The 14,044-nt window shown below is 34.0% G+C and overlaps 1 protein-coding gene across 1 annotated transcript in view; it reads right to left on the bottom strand.

Annotated features, from left to right (window-relative positions):
• The window catches only part of LOC149419375 (uncharacterized), a 114,147-nt gene that overhangs the window by 27,426 nt on the left and 72,677 nt on the right, over positions 1-14,044 (bottom strand). Inside the window, exon 2 of the mRNA XM_089638259.1 lies at positions 12,023-12,115. Coding sequence (XP_089494385.1) covers positions 12,023-12,115 — 93 coding nt within the window. The remainder of the gene's footprint in view (positions 1-12,022; positions 12,116-14,044) is intronic.

The raw sequence follows: 14,044 nt of genomic DNA, 5'->3' as shown, positions 1-14,044 counted from the left end.
AATCACGTGTCACTGAGTTCGGATACAATAATCTCCGAAACCGCCCAACCGATTTCAATGAAATTATGTGAATGTTTTGGCCCCAAAAGAAAAAATTAGGTTTTTTTTTCAGATTTCTCATCCAAAAATACATACAACAACAATTTTTTACCAACTAACCATCACGCCGTTTCCCCGCAGGGGTAGGCAGAGAGGACGGACCGCCAAACAACTCGGTCTTGGCACACACTTCTTGCCTCATTCACATTCATACATCGTCTCATACATACTCTTCCATTATTCTGACTCTTGACATATTTTTACTTCCCTACTTAAAAGGCCGTCTGTGGCAGGACAACGTCGTATATTATAAAATGCATTCCAAATGGTTGAGTTAAATTATAACTGGTTTCTTATCTTATAATTATGGGAAAAAAAATATTTTTTAAATTAAAATTTTCTTTTTCAAGTTATAGGAATCATAATAGAAATATTTTAAAAATCGAAAAAATCGTTTAAGAATTAATCGAATAATCCAATAATTTAATGGCAAAATAGTGTGGCAAAACCCTATAAATATTGAGGGTAGGTACATAAAAATTTCTGCTATGCAAAACAATTTTTTTTAAATGTTGATTTAAATTCTCATGATAAAATGCGTGTGGTTTTCAACGCTCCTTTGTGTTTACTCCTTTTAAGTATCTGTATAATGTATAAAGATTATAGAGTATCCGGTGCGTGCCAAGAAGATCCAAGAAAGGGTGAGAAGAGCCAAGAAGATAAAAAAAGAGCCGGTAAGGAGCGAGAAGATATAATAAGAGTCAAGGCAAGCCATGAAGAGCCACAAAGGGGCAAGAAGAGCCGAGACGAATCAAGACGAGCCAAGAAGAGTCAAGAAGAGCCAAAAAGGATGAAGAAGAGCCAAGAAGAGTCAAGAAGAACCAATAAGAGCCAAATAGAAACAAGAGACAAGAAGAACCACTAAGTACCTCGAAGAGCCAAGAAGAGCGAGAAGATGCAAGAAGAGTCAAGACGAACCAAGGCGATCTAAGAAGAGTCGAGGAGAGCCAAGAGCTAAGCAGAGACAAGAAGGACCAGGAAAAACCATGAAAAACCAAGAAGAGGCAAGAAGATGGATATAAATAAGAAACAACCGTCAATCAAATACTTTATTCCTGTCCATCCCAAATTCCAATATTCGCTTATTAGGTTGCCATGCATACCGGTCGATTGAACTCCAGTGCAATCTGGTGTACCGGTCTAACCGGGACAGTACTGCTGCTGGCTGGGGTGGTGCGATCGTATCGTATCGATAAAATACGTTGGTTTTGTCACAACAATACATTTTATGATAAACATCTTCTAATCTTAACTTTATTGATGAACAAAAAATTTTATTAAACTTTTTACTAAGCGGATCAAAAACAGTGATGCTATTCATAAAAAAATGTTCTTAAATCTTTTCCTTACATTATTATAACCACAGACATAGGAATTAATAGATGAGAAGATAATGGCGAGGGGTAAAATCAACTGTTGAAGAACGAAGGGAGTAAGGCTGACTGTGATTCGTCAATAAATCAATCTGACAGTAAATAGGCATCTCGCATTATAATATCACCATTTACTTCTTAAAAGTAAAATCTGCTTTTGAATGAATAGTCATTTTTACATGGGAGCGCAAATTACTCGCCACGTTATGAACAAATTTGCGAAGTCCAAATTTGGCAAAAAAATTCGGTTCTATTTTCAGAGTCGAATATTTCGTTTAAGTATTTAGTTAAGACACTTTTATAAATGTTCATAATTTACTTCCCAGCAACCAACCAGCTTTGTGTTTCGCGTCCAGACGTTTCTCGATGTGATAGTATATGTTTCTAAAACTGATCTATATTATACGATGTGAATATGCTTAAAATAAAGTAAAATAATGCTTATACACGGTGTCCGGAAACTCGTAGTACAAGCGGGAAACTGGAGAATCTACACCACATGGGGAACCCAAAAAAACATAAAGTTTTTTGATTTGAGCATTTTCAAAAAAAAAAAAAAAACCAAAAAAAAATATTTTTCGGCTATTTTAGGGTTAAAGTTTTTTCTGGTATTTAGGGTTGAATAACAGATGTTTTAACCCTGCAGAGCAGAAATATTTTATGATTACACCGGGTTAAATGAAGGGTGATTTCAAAATAATGCTTCAAATCCGAGTTTCTTCATTTGTTTTACTTTCAAATAGTTTTAATTAGTTGGGTACTTTGATCTTCAGTAATAATTTATAAGAATTTGATTAAAAAAAAAAAAAAAAAAAAAACAAACAAACAACTTCAAACTCGATTTACTCGATAACGAAAGCTCAAATAAAAAAAAAATATACTACAAAATCGACTCCAAATGTGATGTAGATTCACCAGTTTCCCGCTTGTACTACGAGTTTCCGGACACCCTGTATATGGAATGTAATACGACAATTGGGTTTATTCTCTTTTTCAAATCTATTTTTACAAGTTTTCATAGTACAAGTCAACATTTTTCCGTGTTATTTCGTAAAATGAACCGATGATGCCTCGACCATAGTTCGCACAAGAATGATGACGTCACGTTTTCAAATTTCACTTGAGGCCATACGCGAGCACAGCCGGCTCCAATGGAACCGGTATGGGGAGTAGGGATAATACGCTTTTAATCACTTAGGGCAGGTCTACTAATATTCATATGTCTATGATTATAACTATGTTTTCTGACCTCCACACGAGGTCCAGCAAAAAGTAACGACATTCTGTTAATAATTCAGATAGCACACGATGCAGATAGTCAGCATTAGGAATTCAGATCCGGTAGCGGACCGGAACAGGAAGTGCGTGCAATTAACCCGGCGACGCACGCCGGTTATAAAAAGGATTGCAATTGTCCATTCACTATCACCACCATCATTGCTTATTACGTCTGATGTCCCTGTACCGTCGAGCGTATCGAACTGTTGGATCTCCAATGTCCGAGGAAACAAATATAATCATTGGAACAATGGGGGAAAGAATGGAGAGTAGATAACACTCGGGTAACTGGGCACAACACATTAAACAAACTCAACCAGGCGCAATGGGGCGTGGCTTACTTGGCCATGATTATGATATGATTTCACCGCTCGGCATGACCAAACTGTTCCTTCATAAGCTATAAAATTCAATTGTTACCTTTAACTATCCCGCAGCCAAGTGGGGGAGTAGGTAGTACTCAAAATTACTATCCTCATTATATTATCTTAAATACTTGACATATCATTTTAGTATTTTACAAATATATAAGTTACCATTAATAATTGGGATTTCTATAGATTTAAAGCCCAATAGGCAAGAAAAATGCATGGGGTCGTCGTAAGACCCACTTGGTTGCAGGCGTTTTGTTTAGCATCTTGGCCTGACAAGAGTTAAACAATGAAATGCAATATGTAAATATGCAAATGTTGTAAAAACCATAAAAACGACAGTTAAAAACTAGGGATGGCATTACCTTCATATAAAATAATAAATCGTTTCTGTTTTTGACGCGTTTTGTCGTAGTAAGACTCCTTTGTACAGCAATGATAGGCTTTGAAGAAAGTGCCTTGTTCTGTTCCATATTTAGTTTAGATTTATTGATATTATCTACTTCTTCAAAGATAACATTTGTTAATTTATTTTTTGCACTTAGTTTTATTCGAGGTTTAAATTATTTTTATTTTTTAATTAGCGCCATCTATTGCTAATTAGACACTTGGAAAGTGTACCGCGATGAATGGGCGTGTCAATTTAATATTCCTTCCCTGCTCCCCTTTCCCCGAAGTTAGCGACAAGTCTCGTAGGAAATGTTCGTACGACCACCTCCGATCCCTTCCTCCGTGGATATGAATCAATTTGTTTTTAAGTGTTTGCCGATGTAATATCATCAGATCATACTGTTCCCATTGTCTATGGTTGGAATACAACAATAGACGTTAAAAAAGTACAAAATAAAAATTTTGTGTGTAACCGATATTTTAATGTAATTTAAAATATTTTAATACGAAATATTTCGAACCAATTAAAGGTTAAATAATAATCAAAGGTTTAATATTTACTTGTAAAAATAAATTTAAGAAAATACCTACAAGGTATGATGTTAGATCCAAGTACCCACTCTAGCATAATATTGATGACTTGAACAAGTCACTTCATTAATATCGATGTTTAAAATGTGTACTTGATGAAAAATAACAGAATTGATGGAAAATAGATTATGGAAACATATTTTAATAATCTTTAAATTGACGTGACACCGATAGAGATCCAAGTGCCTGCCTACTCAAACATTATCTTGACGAATTAATCAAGTTTAAAAATGTGGGTAATGTATAGAAAATGGGAAACAGTTAATATGCACATTTTATTTTTTAGTACTTAGATAATAATGAGAGGTAAGTATTTCTGGAAACTGATACTTGAAAAATAGTATAGTCAATAAACGAAACCACTTGAAAACATCGTTTAATCCACTTTGTAATTATGTGAAAACATTATAAATCCTTAAGTAGTCCGACATAATCTTGACGATTTGAACTAGTAATTACTTCAATAATAACGTTGTTTGAAAGGTGTACTAAAGGTGTAAAGGTGTAAAGGTGTACTTGATAACCCACGCATGATTTGACATCGGCATTAGAACAACTTGTAGATTTATGCCTTTGTACAATAAATACGAAACAATAATTAGAGCAATTCGAGGAGTGGCGCTCCTGGTAACATTACTTGAATTGCTAAATTCTATAATACGTATTACTATTATTAGAGTAATAATAACAGTGTTTTTGATATTAATGTGTTATTTAAATGATTTATTAGAAAATTGCTATAAAAAATAATTTAATGCCAATTCCCATAACTGTAGGTAAAAAAATAATTACACATAAAAACAGGTACATCCATAGACATTCAAATTGATAGAGTAGCCCATCAGGGAAAGGGGAACAAACCAAGTTGTGAGGGCCTCGGAAGGCGGCGTGACCCTAGATGTAACTTGTCAATAAATGAATCCGACAGCAGTATCCAGGCGACTCCCGTTGTAATATCATCATTTAGTGCTCGAAAATAAAATCTGCTTACGAATTACTAGTCATTTTTACAATAACGCGCAAATTGCTTCGAAAAACTTCACTACAAATCCCAAATCGGGTAAACTAAAGTTCGGACATGTTTCCAAAACTGAATATTTTGTTAAACTATTTAGTTAGACACTTTTTTACAAATGCATTTAAATTTACCCACCTACCTCAATTTTAGCGTCGCTACGCAACTCGATTAATGGCGGTTCATCCCACAATCGACTGCGCTGCAAATCGTTGCCTTACTTTAGCGAACTTTACTTTTCTGCGCAGGTATGTTTAGGGTATGCTGTTTCGACGTGCGCTCTTCGGCGTTCAACGTACGACTAATGACGTAGATTATTCAAAGCACTATCGAACCCTCCCGGTGCCAAAAATATGGTCACGTGATTTTCCTATAGCTCGTCGAAATGATACCCGGATGGCAAGTCTATCAAATTGGATGTCTATGGGTTCATCTGTGTAAATCATTTTTTTCGAATTTAGAGACACTACCGTACCGGTTTGCAGGGCAGTACAGCAAATAAATTAATATAAACAGGATTAAGTTTAAATAAAGTTTCTGTAAAAAAGCTTTTGTGCTACTAAGATATCTATGGTACGAAAAAAACACGATGTTTACGTTTAACGTGCACGCACAACAGCACCCTTGGTTATTTTTATATTATTAGTAGGTATCTACCTATTGTAAGAATTGAAGAAAAAGTTACTTTCGCCCTAATACGCAATAAACTCGTATCTGGATCACCATTCACATAATATATAAGTCAGAGCACAACGAAAAGCTTTACAGCCACTGTCACAGGAAATAATAAGTACACAGTACAAAGCTATATTGACACTGAATAGAATGACGCATCTGTTTTAGAGATACGACGCAAATGTACAAAAACTTTATCAACAGCAAACTAATAATATTATGTATCTCTGTCGCCATAAACAAAAAGGCAGCATTTGACAAAAATTACAAATTTAACTAAATATGAGGAAATATTCTCTATCAAATTCTAAACCCCTCGAATAAATCAATTATGTAGTAGTATAAAATTTAATCAGTTCTAAAAATATTATAACTGTTTTTAATAAAAAAAAGTTAATGCTTAGCAGAAAGACAGTGTGTATTGATTTTTTTTAATTTAATTTTTTTTAGGTATCAAATTTAAAAATATATCTTTTAAGGTGGAAACACATTATTAAAACCCGACGCGACCCGATGAAACGCGATGCGTGTTGAGTCGAATCAAATGTATTGTTTTCTTATGACCAGAATCACACTATGAACACCCGACATGGCGTCGCGTCGGATGTTCATAGTGTGATTCTGGTCATAAGAAAACAATACATTTGATTCGACTCAACACGCATCGCGTTTCATCGGGTCGCGTCGGGTTTTAATAATGTGTTTCCACCTTTACACACTTCTTTTAATAATGCATTTGAAACATGCCCTAAAATGATACCCGGATTTCATTTTATGGCAGGTTCATCAATTTAAATGTCTACAATACATATTTTTCATCTGTATCAGTCTAGTACAAAAACACGGTGACCGGGTATGTCATCAAAATTACATATAGGTTACACAGGTAACTATTAAACCTAGTTTTTGTTTTATCACTTTTAATAATTCTATATCACTTTTTAAAGGTGTGATGAATTTTCATTTTGATGAAATATCATGGAACCCCAAAACACATGTGGCCGAAAAGGAGTTTTCCAATAAAATCGTTTTCACAATTCAACGCTCGTTAAGACAGTTGTAAGGACATTTTGGTAAAGGCTGTGAAACTTGACAATCCACACCACACCCAGACTGGCAGCGCCCATATTATATTAAATGGAAAACCAGTAGTATCAATTTATTGGCATGCCCACGCGAAATACTCTCTCTGCAAATCTGTTACTATAAAGAAGTCAAAGTATATATGTTCATAAATTTCTATAAATCGTAAAAATTTATAGCATAACTTTGCATATAAAACTTCAACGTTGATTCTCATAGAGCACTGCAGAGATAAACTCATAGAAATGCGTTATGGATGTGTCCGTGCGCGCGAAGTAAGTGCACAATTCTTCCTTACTTCTGCTGTAAATTGATATGATTAACATTTTCAAATATAGAAAATCTTTCTTGAGCAGATAAAAAATTTATTGCCTTGTCTGGGGTCGAAGAGTCGAAAGGTTTTGTGTAAATTGACTATACCAGTTTTCTAACCGGTAAAGATACTTAAAGAAATAAAATGATCTAGATTTAATAAAATGATTTAGAATAGTGACCATATCACTATTAAAAAATTTGCATTCCTGTCTTAATAGCGGCAGACAACTTCGAAATAGTACCCTGCTATTCAATGAAAAATTCTCCATATTTGCTCTTTCATTATTTTATCAGTGCCTGTCTCTCGTGCAGGATACGAGTTCCTGACCTTTGGCCGACAGTCCGTACAAGCCACAGATTAATGTATACGCCAGTGGTACAAACGATGAATGATTTACGACGAGCGTCGGAGTCAATTGGGAACCTTTACATCAGGTTCATCAGCCCCTGACAGACAGACAGAAAAAAGAGGAACAGAGACCAGATTCAGATAAGAGTAATAAACTGGATACTATTCATAGACATTTTGATTATTGGTGCATATAATAGACGGCGGCTAGTACACAAGGAAACGTTAACAATCTAACAGACACTTTACAATGTATCGTGCATTGTAGGTATAATTATAAGGTCCCGATGCTGAGAACTCCGTTTAAGGCCCCGTAGTAAGCGTTCAGAGATGGTATAAAAGAGAGATATGTAAATACGAATGTTAGAGGGAGCGCGCTAATATTAAAAAAACGATAATAATTAAGAGAAAATTGTGATAATATTGAATAAAACACGAGTCGTTTGAAATAGAGCAAAAATCTCTCGACAAATGCATTAGTTGCACACAATTTTTTTCTGGCCTATAACATATTAAACAACGGACAAAAAGAGTTTTTAATAATTTTCGAAGCTTAATGCGATTTTTTTCAATCGATGGAATTTCATATAATTAACGTTTCGGCATAACAAATATATAGATGTTATCTTCAAAAATAAGATTTTTTTAAACCTAAAAACTGAAAGAGTTAACGAGAAACTTGTTCTAAATTAGTAGAAATTGGGTATGCGGGGCTTAAAACTCCATTTTTACTGCATACATCGTTTATGAGAAAGAGGAATGGGTTAATAATAATAATAATAATAATTGGATAATTTGTAGAGCGCCGTTTTTGTGAAAAATCACCTCAAGGGCGCTGTACAATTTATTTCCTAGGATCTACATTTGTTATTTAGAAATGATACCAAAACATACTTACCTGGCAAGTCACTTCCAACAAACACACTTATATTAAGGTTAGAATTAAAATATTAACAGTACGCATTTATTGATTGAACGTAGCGAAATTCGGTTATAACTCAATCTTTTGGAATTTCATCTGTCTGTAAATTTGTTTGTGCGTTCCGTTTCCGTTTTCGATCTGCGGCTTCTACTATTATTTCAGAAAGCCTTGAGGCGGGTCTCCAGCGATAATATTACATGACAACAGACATGGAACATTGGGTCGAGTAGTGGCTAACGCTTCAGTAAAAATTCTTTTTTGAAAAGTGAAATCGTCGCGTTTATTTGAGCGCTCTTATTCGTATTTTTTTAACTATTAATATTACGGTACCTACATGCCAAAAGAAAGATACATATAGATAAATTTCTACATAAAATACACGGTTTATAATTAAGTAGGTAGGTATTCCTATTGTATTGTACCTATTTACAAATCTTATGACTTGAGAGGAAATTTTGGTTTTGATTTATAAGATGAGAGAAAATTAGAAACATCCTTTTTTGGACGCCAGGTAGAGTCGGGAGAGAAATAAAAATGGCAGGTAGTGATTATCAAAAAATTTCAATTTCGCGTGTAAATCAATACTGCATGTTTTTAGGGTAAACTCAAATCAATCCCGCAAATCCGCGGAATCAAATAATGCTGAAATCCCGTGGGATTGAAACGGTATTACGGAGATCTACTGTTCACAGAACTATCAGTTACTATGTGTATTACATATCATACCATGACATTACATCCGTGAATGAACTTAATTAGTTTTCGAACCCTATTTTCAATCCGTCAGATACAGTTCCTTTATCCCTCCATTGTTTCGGAACATACTATATAACGGAAGGGAAACATAATAGGCTGTTATCGAGCTAACGATTCTTCACAATCAATTTTAGGAACAAAAAGGTTTTACAAAAGCACGACCTTACAAAGCGATATTTTTGCTTTGTTCTAAAATACATTTATTTTGAAGACGCGAATCATGAACTACCCTATCTTTACCATCGGGGTCTGCCGTAACATTTCCAGATTTTCGCAATTCGGTACAAAAGGGTTCGGTTGGTAAAAAGATGCCTGCAAAAATAATTATTATAGGTAGGTGATAGGTTTTTTAATTAATTTTTATATTTTCCACCTCACTAGGTGTGGAACAGCTGTAATGAGATGACAATTTACACAAATGCTTGTTAAACTAGTTTTATTAAAGATGCTTCAGATTTCAGTTATCTGTACATGGTTGATAACAGAGATGTGCAAAATGGGTACCCAAAACCATTTGAAATGCCAAATGGAAATGGGTCAAAAATTTTCCATTTGAAAATGCAAAATGCAAAATGGGTTTTAGAAAAGCATTTCAAATGCAAAATGCAAAATACCTATTTTCAAAATGCATTGAAAATGCAAAATGGTTTCTCAGGTCAAACAATTAAAATATTTTTTCAAAAGAAGCAAACACATTGTGACTTGATATTTTAAATAATAAAAAAGAAAACACTTTGTTTAAAGTCACTTTATTGATATTTTAAAGTCAACCGGTTTCGGTACTTAACAATTTGGAAGCATTGGAAATAAAAAAAATCAGTTAATTCAAAGGCTGAAATCATCAATAAATCAATTAAATTTAACATTCAGCCCTATAATAAGTATGTTTCCAGTTATCCAAAAATCCCCACCCCCACTTCCCTCCCGCAACTGACACTGTCTCTCTCGTTTTTTCTATCTCTTTCTCTCTCTTAACTATTGGTTTATATATATGTGTTTTATTCTGTATTTGTTAGTATTTTTATAACAGTCCTGATGATGGTACGGAGGTACCGAAACCGGTAGACTTTAAAATATCAATAAAGTGACTACAAAGTGTTTTCTTTTTTATTAATTAAAATAATTATAGAATTTTTAAACAATTTTGTCATTTAATAATGGACATCAATGTAGAACAAACATATTACATGATGGTAAATCCAAAAACACCACGACTACAGATTATGAAACCACAAAAATTTTGCGCGGGACTAATGTTGCAAACGTAAAAACATAGAAACTGCTATCTAACATTTAATATTACAGCGTCATGCCCCCATGTTCAGTACCTATTTGAATCAGTATTTTTTGTAATGGTATCACTCAATTGCCAGGGCTCCTACCAGGGAGCAACTTGACAAATGTAAATTATCTCTCATAGCGAGGTTGAGGACCGACTGATATTTGGGGCTTATGAAAAGAAGATGAGTGGAGATAGTAGGAAGAATGTTGCAAAAAAGCATTTAAAATGGAAAATGCATTGAGAAAAGCATTTAAAATGCAAAATGCAAAATGGTTTTTAGAAAAGCATTTAAAATGCAAAATGGAAAATACCCATTTTGCATTTTGCATTTCCATTTGAAATGGATTTATTTGAAATAAAGCACATCTCTGGTTGATAAGAAATATTCCTCCGTATTCCTGCGTAAAGCGTAAAATTATTCAAGTTCAATGAATTTTTAACTAATATTTTAGTATTAACCCTTCAGTACTTTAGTACAGTTTGCAATGAGTTCTGTGTATTTCAAGTGCGCTATATATACAAAAAAAATAATGTTTTAGAAAGTATATAAAATTATCTTTCCGATGTAAGCATTTAAAATAAACATTACTATTTCTAAATAATTTTAACATCAAGCGTGAAAAATGTTGTCAAAAACGCTATTCACATTTTTACTCCAATCATAGAAAACACGTTCGTTTTGTTTGGGAAATTTGTAAGAAAACTGTACCTTCACTTTTTTCTCGTTCATATAATAAAAAATGAAATAATTTTTAAAGTTAAACCGATTGATATTACGATAGCGGCGCGAAATATGAATCATTTTATTAATGAATTCCAGTGTAAATATTTGAGGCGAACTGGAAACAATTATTATTTCTCTTTCTAACGTCAAAAAAATAAGTATTTCCGCATGATAGAAAAAAAAACTTTTATAAAATATGGACGCCCGGCATATATGACCCTAACACGCTGGAGGGGTTAAATCATAGCAGACAAGCGATAAATAGCTACACACCAAAATAATTTTATTTTATAAATTATAATAATAAGTCTAAGTTTTAAATGCTCTTTTATTTAAATTTTGCTAGATCTAAGGACGGGTTGTTTGTCAGAATTTAAACAATTCATCAAATTTCAACATGAATAAAATTTTCTGTGAAACAACCTGTCCTAAATCGGTGTTCGTTCGAATGGTAAATTTCTATTAACTATTTTTTTGATACGCAATAATTCTGCTAATAATAGCCCGTCATAATATTTAAAAAAAAAATAAAAAGATTATATTTAATTTAAATTGAACTAGTTGAATTTAAGTTACACAAAAAAGCACATTCTTAGCAATATGGATAGACAAATAAAAAAAAAATAATAGATAGATACCTAAATATACACACAATAATATACTTACGAATTAAACAGTATATTTTCCTTGTGTTAACATACATTTGTGACATTTTCAAAATTAATATTCTCATTCTTTCAAGTTATTTAAAGTAGCCTACCAACGCTATAAGAAATAATAATAAATAATATAAACTCACCAAGAAGTGCTACTCCCCCTAGAAGCATCAGTATACCGATGACCAGATATGCTGTGGAGGAGACGAGGGCTCCATCTATCACAAGTTTAAGTCCTGCAAAAAAAGAAAAGTACGTTAAAATCACAAGTACAGCTTGGCAACAGAAAATGGATATCAAAATTCCCTGTTATTTTCAGTTTTTACAGAGCAGTTTCACAATTTACCCTGGAACTTCTTATTTGAGATAGGGGCATATCATTCAAAATGTTTTTAAACTAGAATAAAATACATACTTATAATAATAAAAGAAATACCATTGTTTATTTCTTTGCATAACAATAATTTATTTATAACTAGCTGACTTTTACCCGGCGTTGATCGGGGTTATCCTTATAGGGAGATAGACATACACCACCGTGAACTTTTCTGTAAGCATTTTTAAAATATACAATTCCGTAGTACATTATTTTGACGTATATCATAAGGTTTAGCCAGCGTTAGCAACGAAAGCGTCCAAAAATATATTTTTTACGGCATGATTAAAAAACATCGACTTTTCTCTATTTTCTATAAATATAATCTGCATGGATTATATACACGGTGTCCGGAAACTCGTAGTACAAGCGGGAAACTGGAGAATCTACACCACATGGGGAACCCAAAAAAACATAAAGTTTTTTGATTTGAGCATTTTCAAAAAAAAAAAAAACCAAAAAAAAATATTTTTCGGCTATTTTAGGGTTAAAGTTTTTTCTGGTGTTTAGGGTTGAATAACAGATGTTTTAACCCTGCAGAGCAGAAATATTTTATGATTACACCGGGTTAAATGAAGGGTGATTTCAAAATAATGCTTCAAATCCGAGTTTCTTCATTTGTTTTACTTTCAAATAGTTTTAATTAGTTGGGTACTTCGATCTTCAGTAATAATTTATAAGAATTTGATTAAAAAAAAAAAAAAAAAATCAACTTCAAACTCGATTTACTCGATAACGAAAGCTCAAATAAAAAAAATATATACTACAAAATCGACTCCAAATGTGATGTAGATTCACCAGTTTCCCGCTTGTACTACGAGTTTCCGGACACCCTGTATATAAACCTTCCGGAAGAAATTCTCTAAATAATAGTGAAAACCCTAACAAAATCCGTTGCTTAGATTAGAAGAACTAAGCGCACAAACAGACAGACGCGGATAGCTTTTTTATTTATAGATCTCTATTTAGAGATCTGTTACAAATTTATGATATTTCAGCTGAAGACGCCTGAAAGTAAAATTGTCAAGTTGTTTCTTAAGCCGAGTTAAAAATAACGAGTTAAGTTTTATTGTTAGAATTCAATTTGGGAGGCGGGTATGGGTATCTGGCATAGGTCACCCCAAGTGATTCGCTTCGTTTAATGACGGTGCTACGGTGCCCGGGTTCATGTGGTGAAGTTTGTCCTTGCTTGGTCGCGGATGCTTCTGCCGGATCGGGAGAGGCCGGATGATGTAGACCCTTGCCCTCTCCAGCCGGACTCTCTCCACCCCAACGCCTTGCACTGCAGTGGGATTTATACGTGATTCATGGACGGACTCACCCCTATATTCCTATCCACCTTCAATATCTTTTTCCTTCCCAGAACTTCATTTCCTTTAAAAGGCCCTCCTCACAGCATCCCCAAAGATGGCATAGGTTCTGAGGGAAATTATTTTCATCAGGGAGGAGTTAAATGTAAAAAAAATTGATATTACAAAAATATTTATAAATTCCCCGGCATTTCCCGATTAGATAAAACTCCCAGATAATTCCCGGTTTTCCAGGTCTGTGGTCACCCTTAAGTAATAACGAAGAAATGAGTGATTATGACTGTATGGGGGCCCTAGGTGAAGAACTGAATGAACACTGTGGGAGAGGACTGAAGCAGGGGGGGAAGGAATAAGGAGGGGTGGCGAGTGGCGAGGGGAGAGGAGGAAAGGAAGGTAGGTGGGAAAAACGGCCAAAGACATTTCAATCAACGTTTCAATTCTGAATGGTGGTCTTAACCAGGGCGATACTGAGAGTATCT

Source organism: Hesperophylax consimilis, chromosome 12 (assembly GCF_061612785.1).
Source record: "Hesperophylax consimilis isolate HC1 chromosome 12, BYU_Hcon_1.0, whole genome shotgun sequence".
Taxonomy (NCBI): domain Eukaryota; kingdom Metazoa; phylum Arthropoda; class Insecta; order Trichoptera; family Limnephilidae; genus Hesperophylax; species Hesperophylax consimilis.
This window is presented reverse-complemented; position numbering and strand designations above follow the sequence as displayed.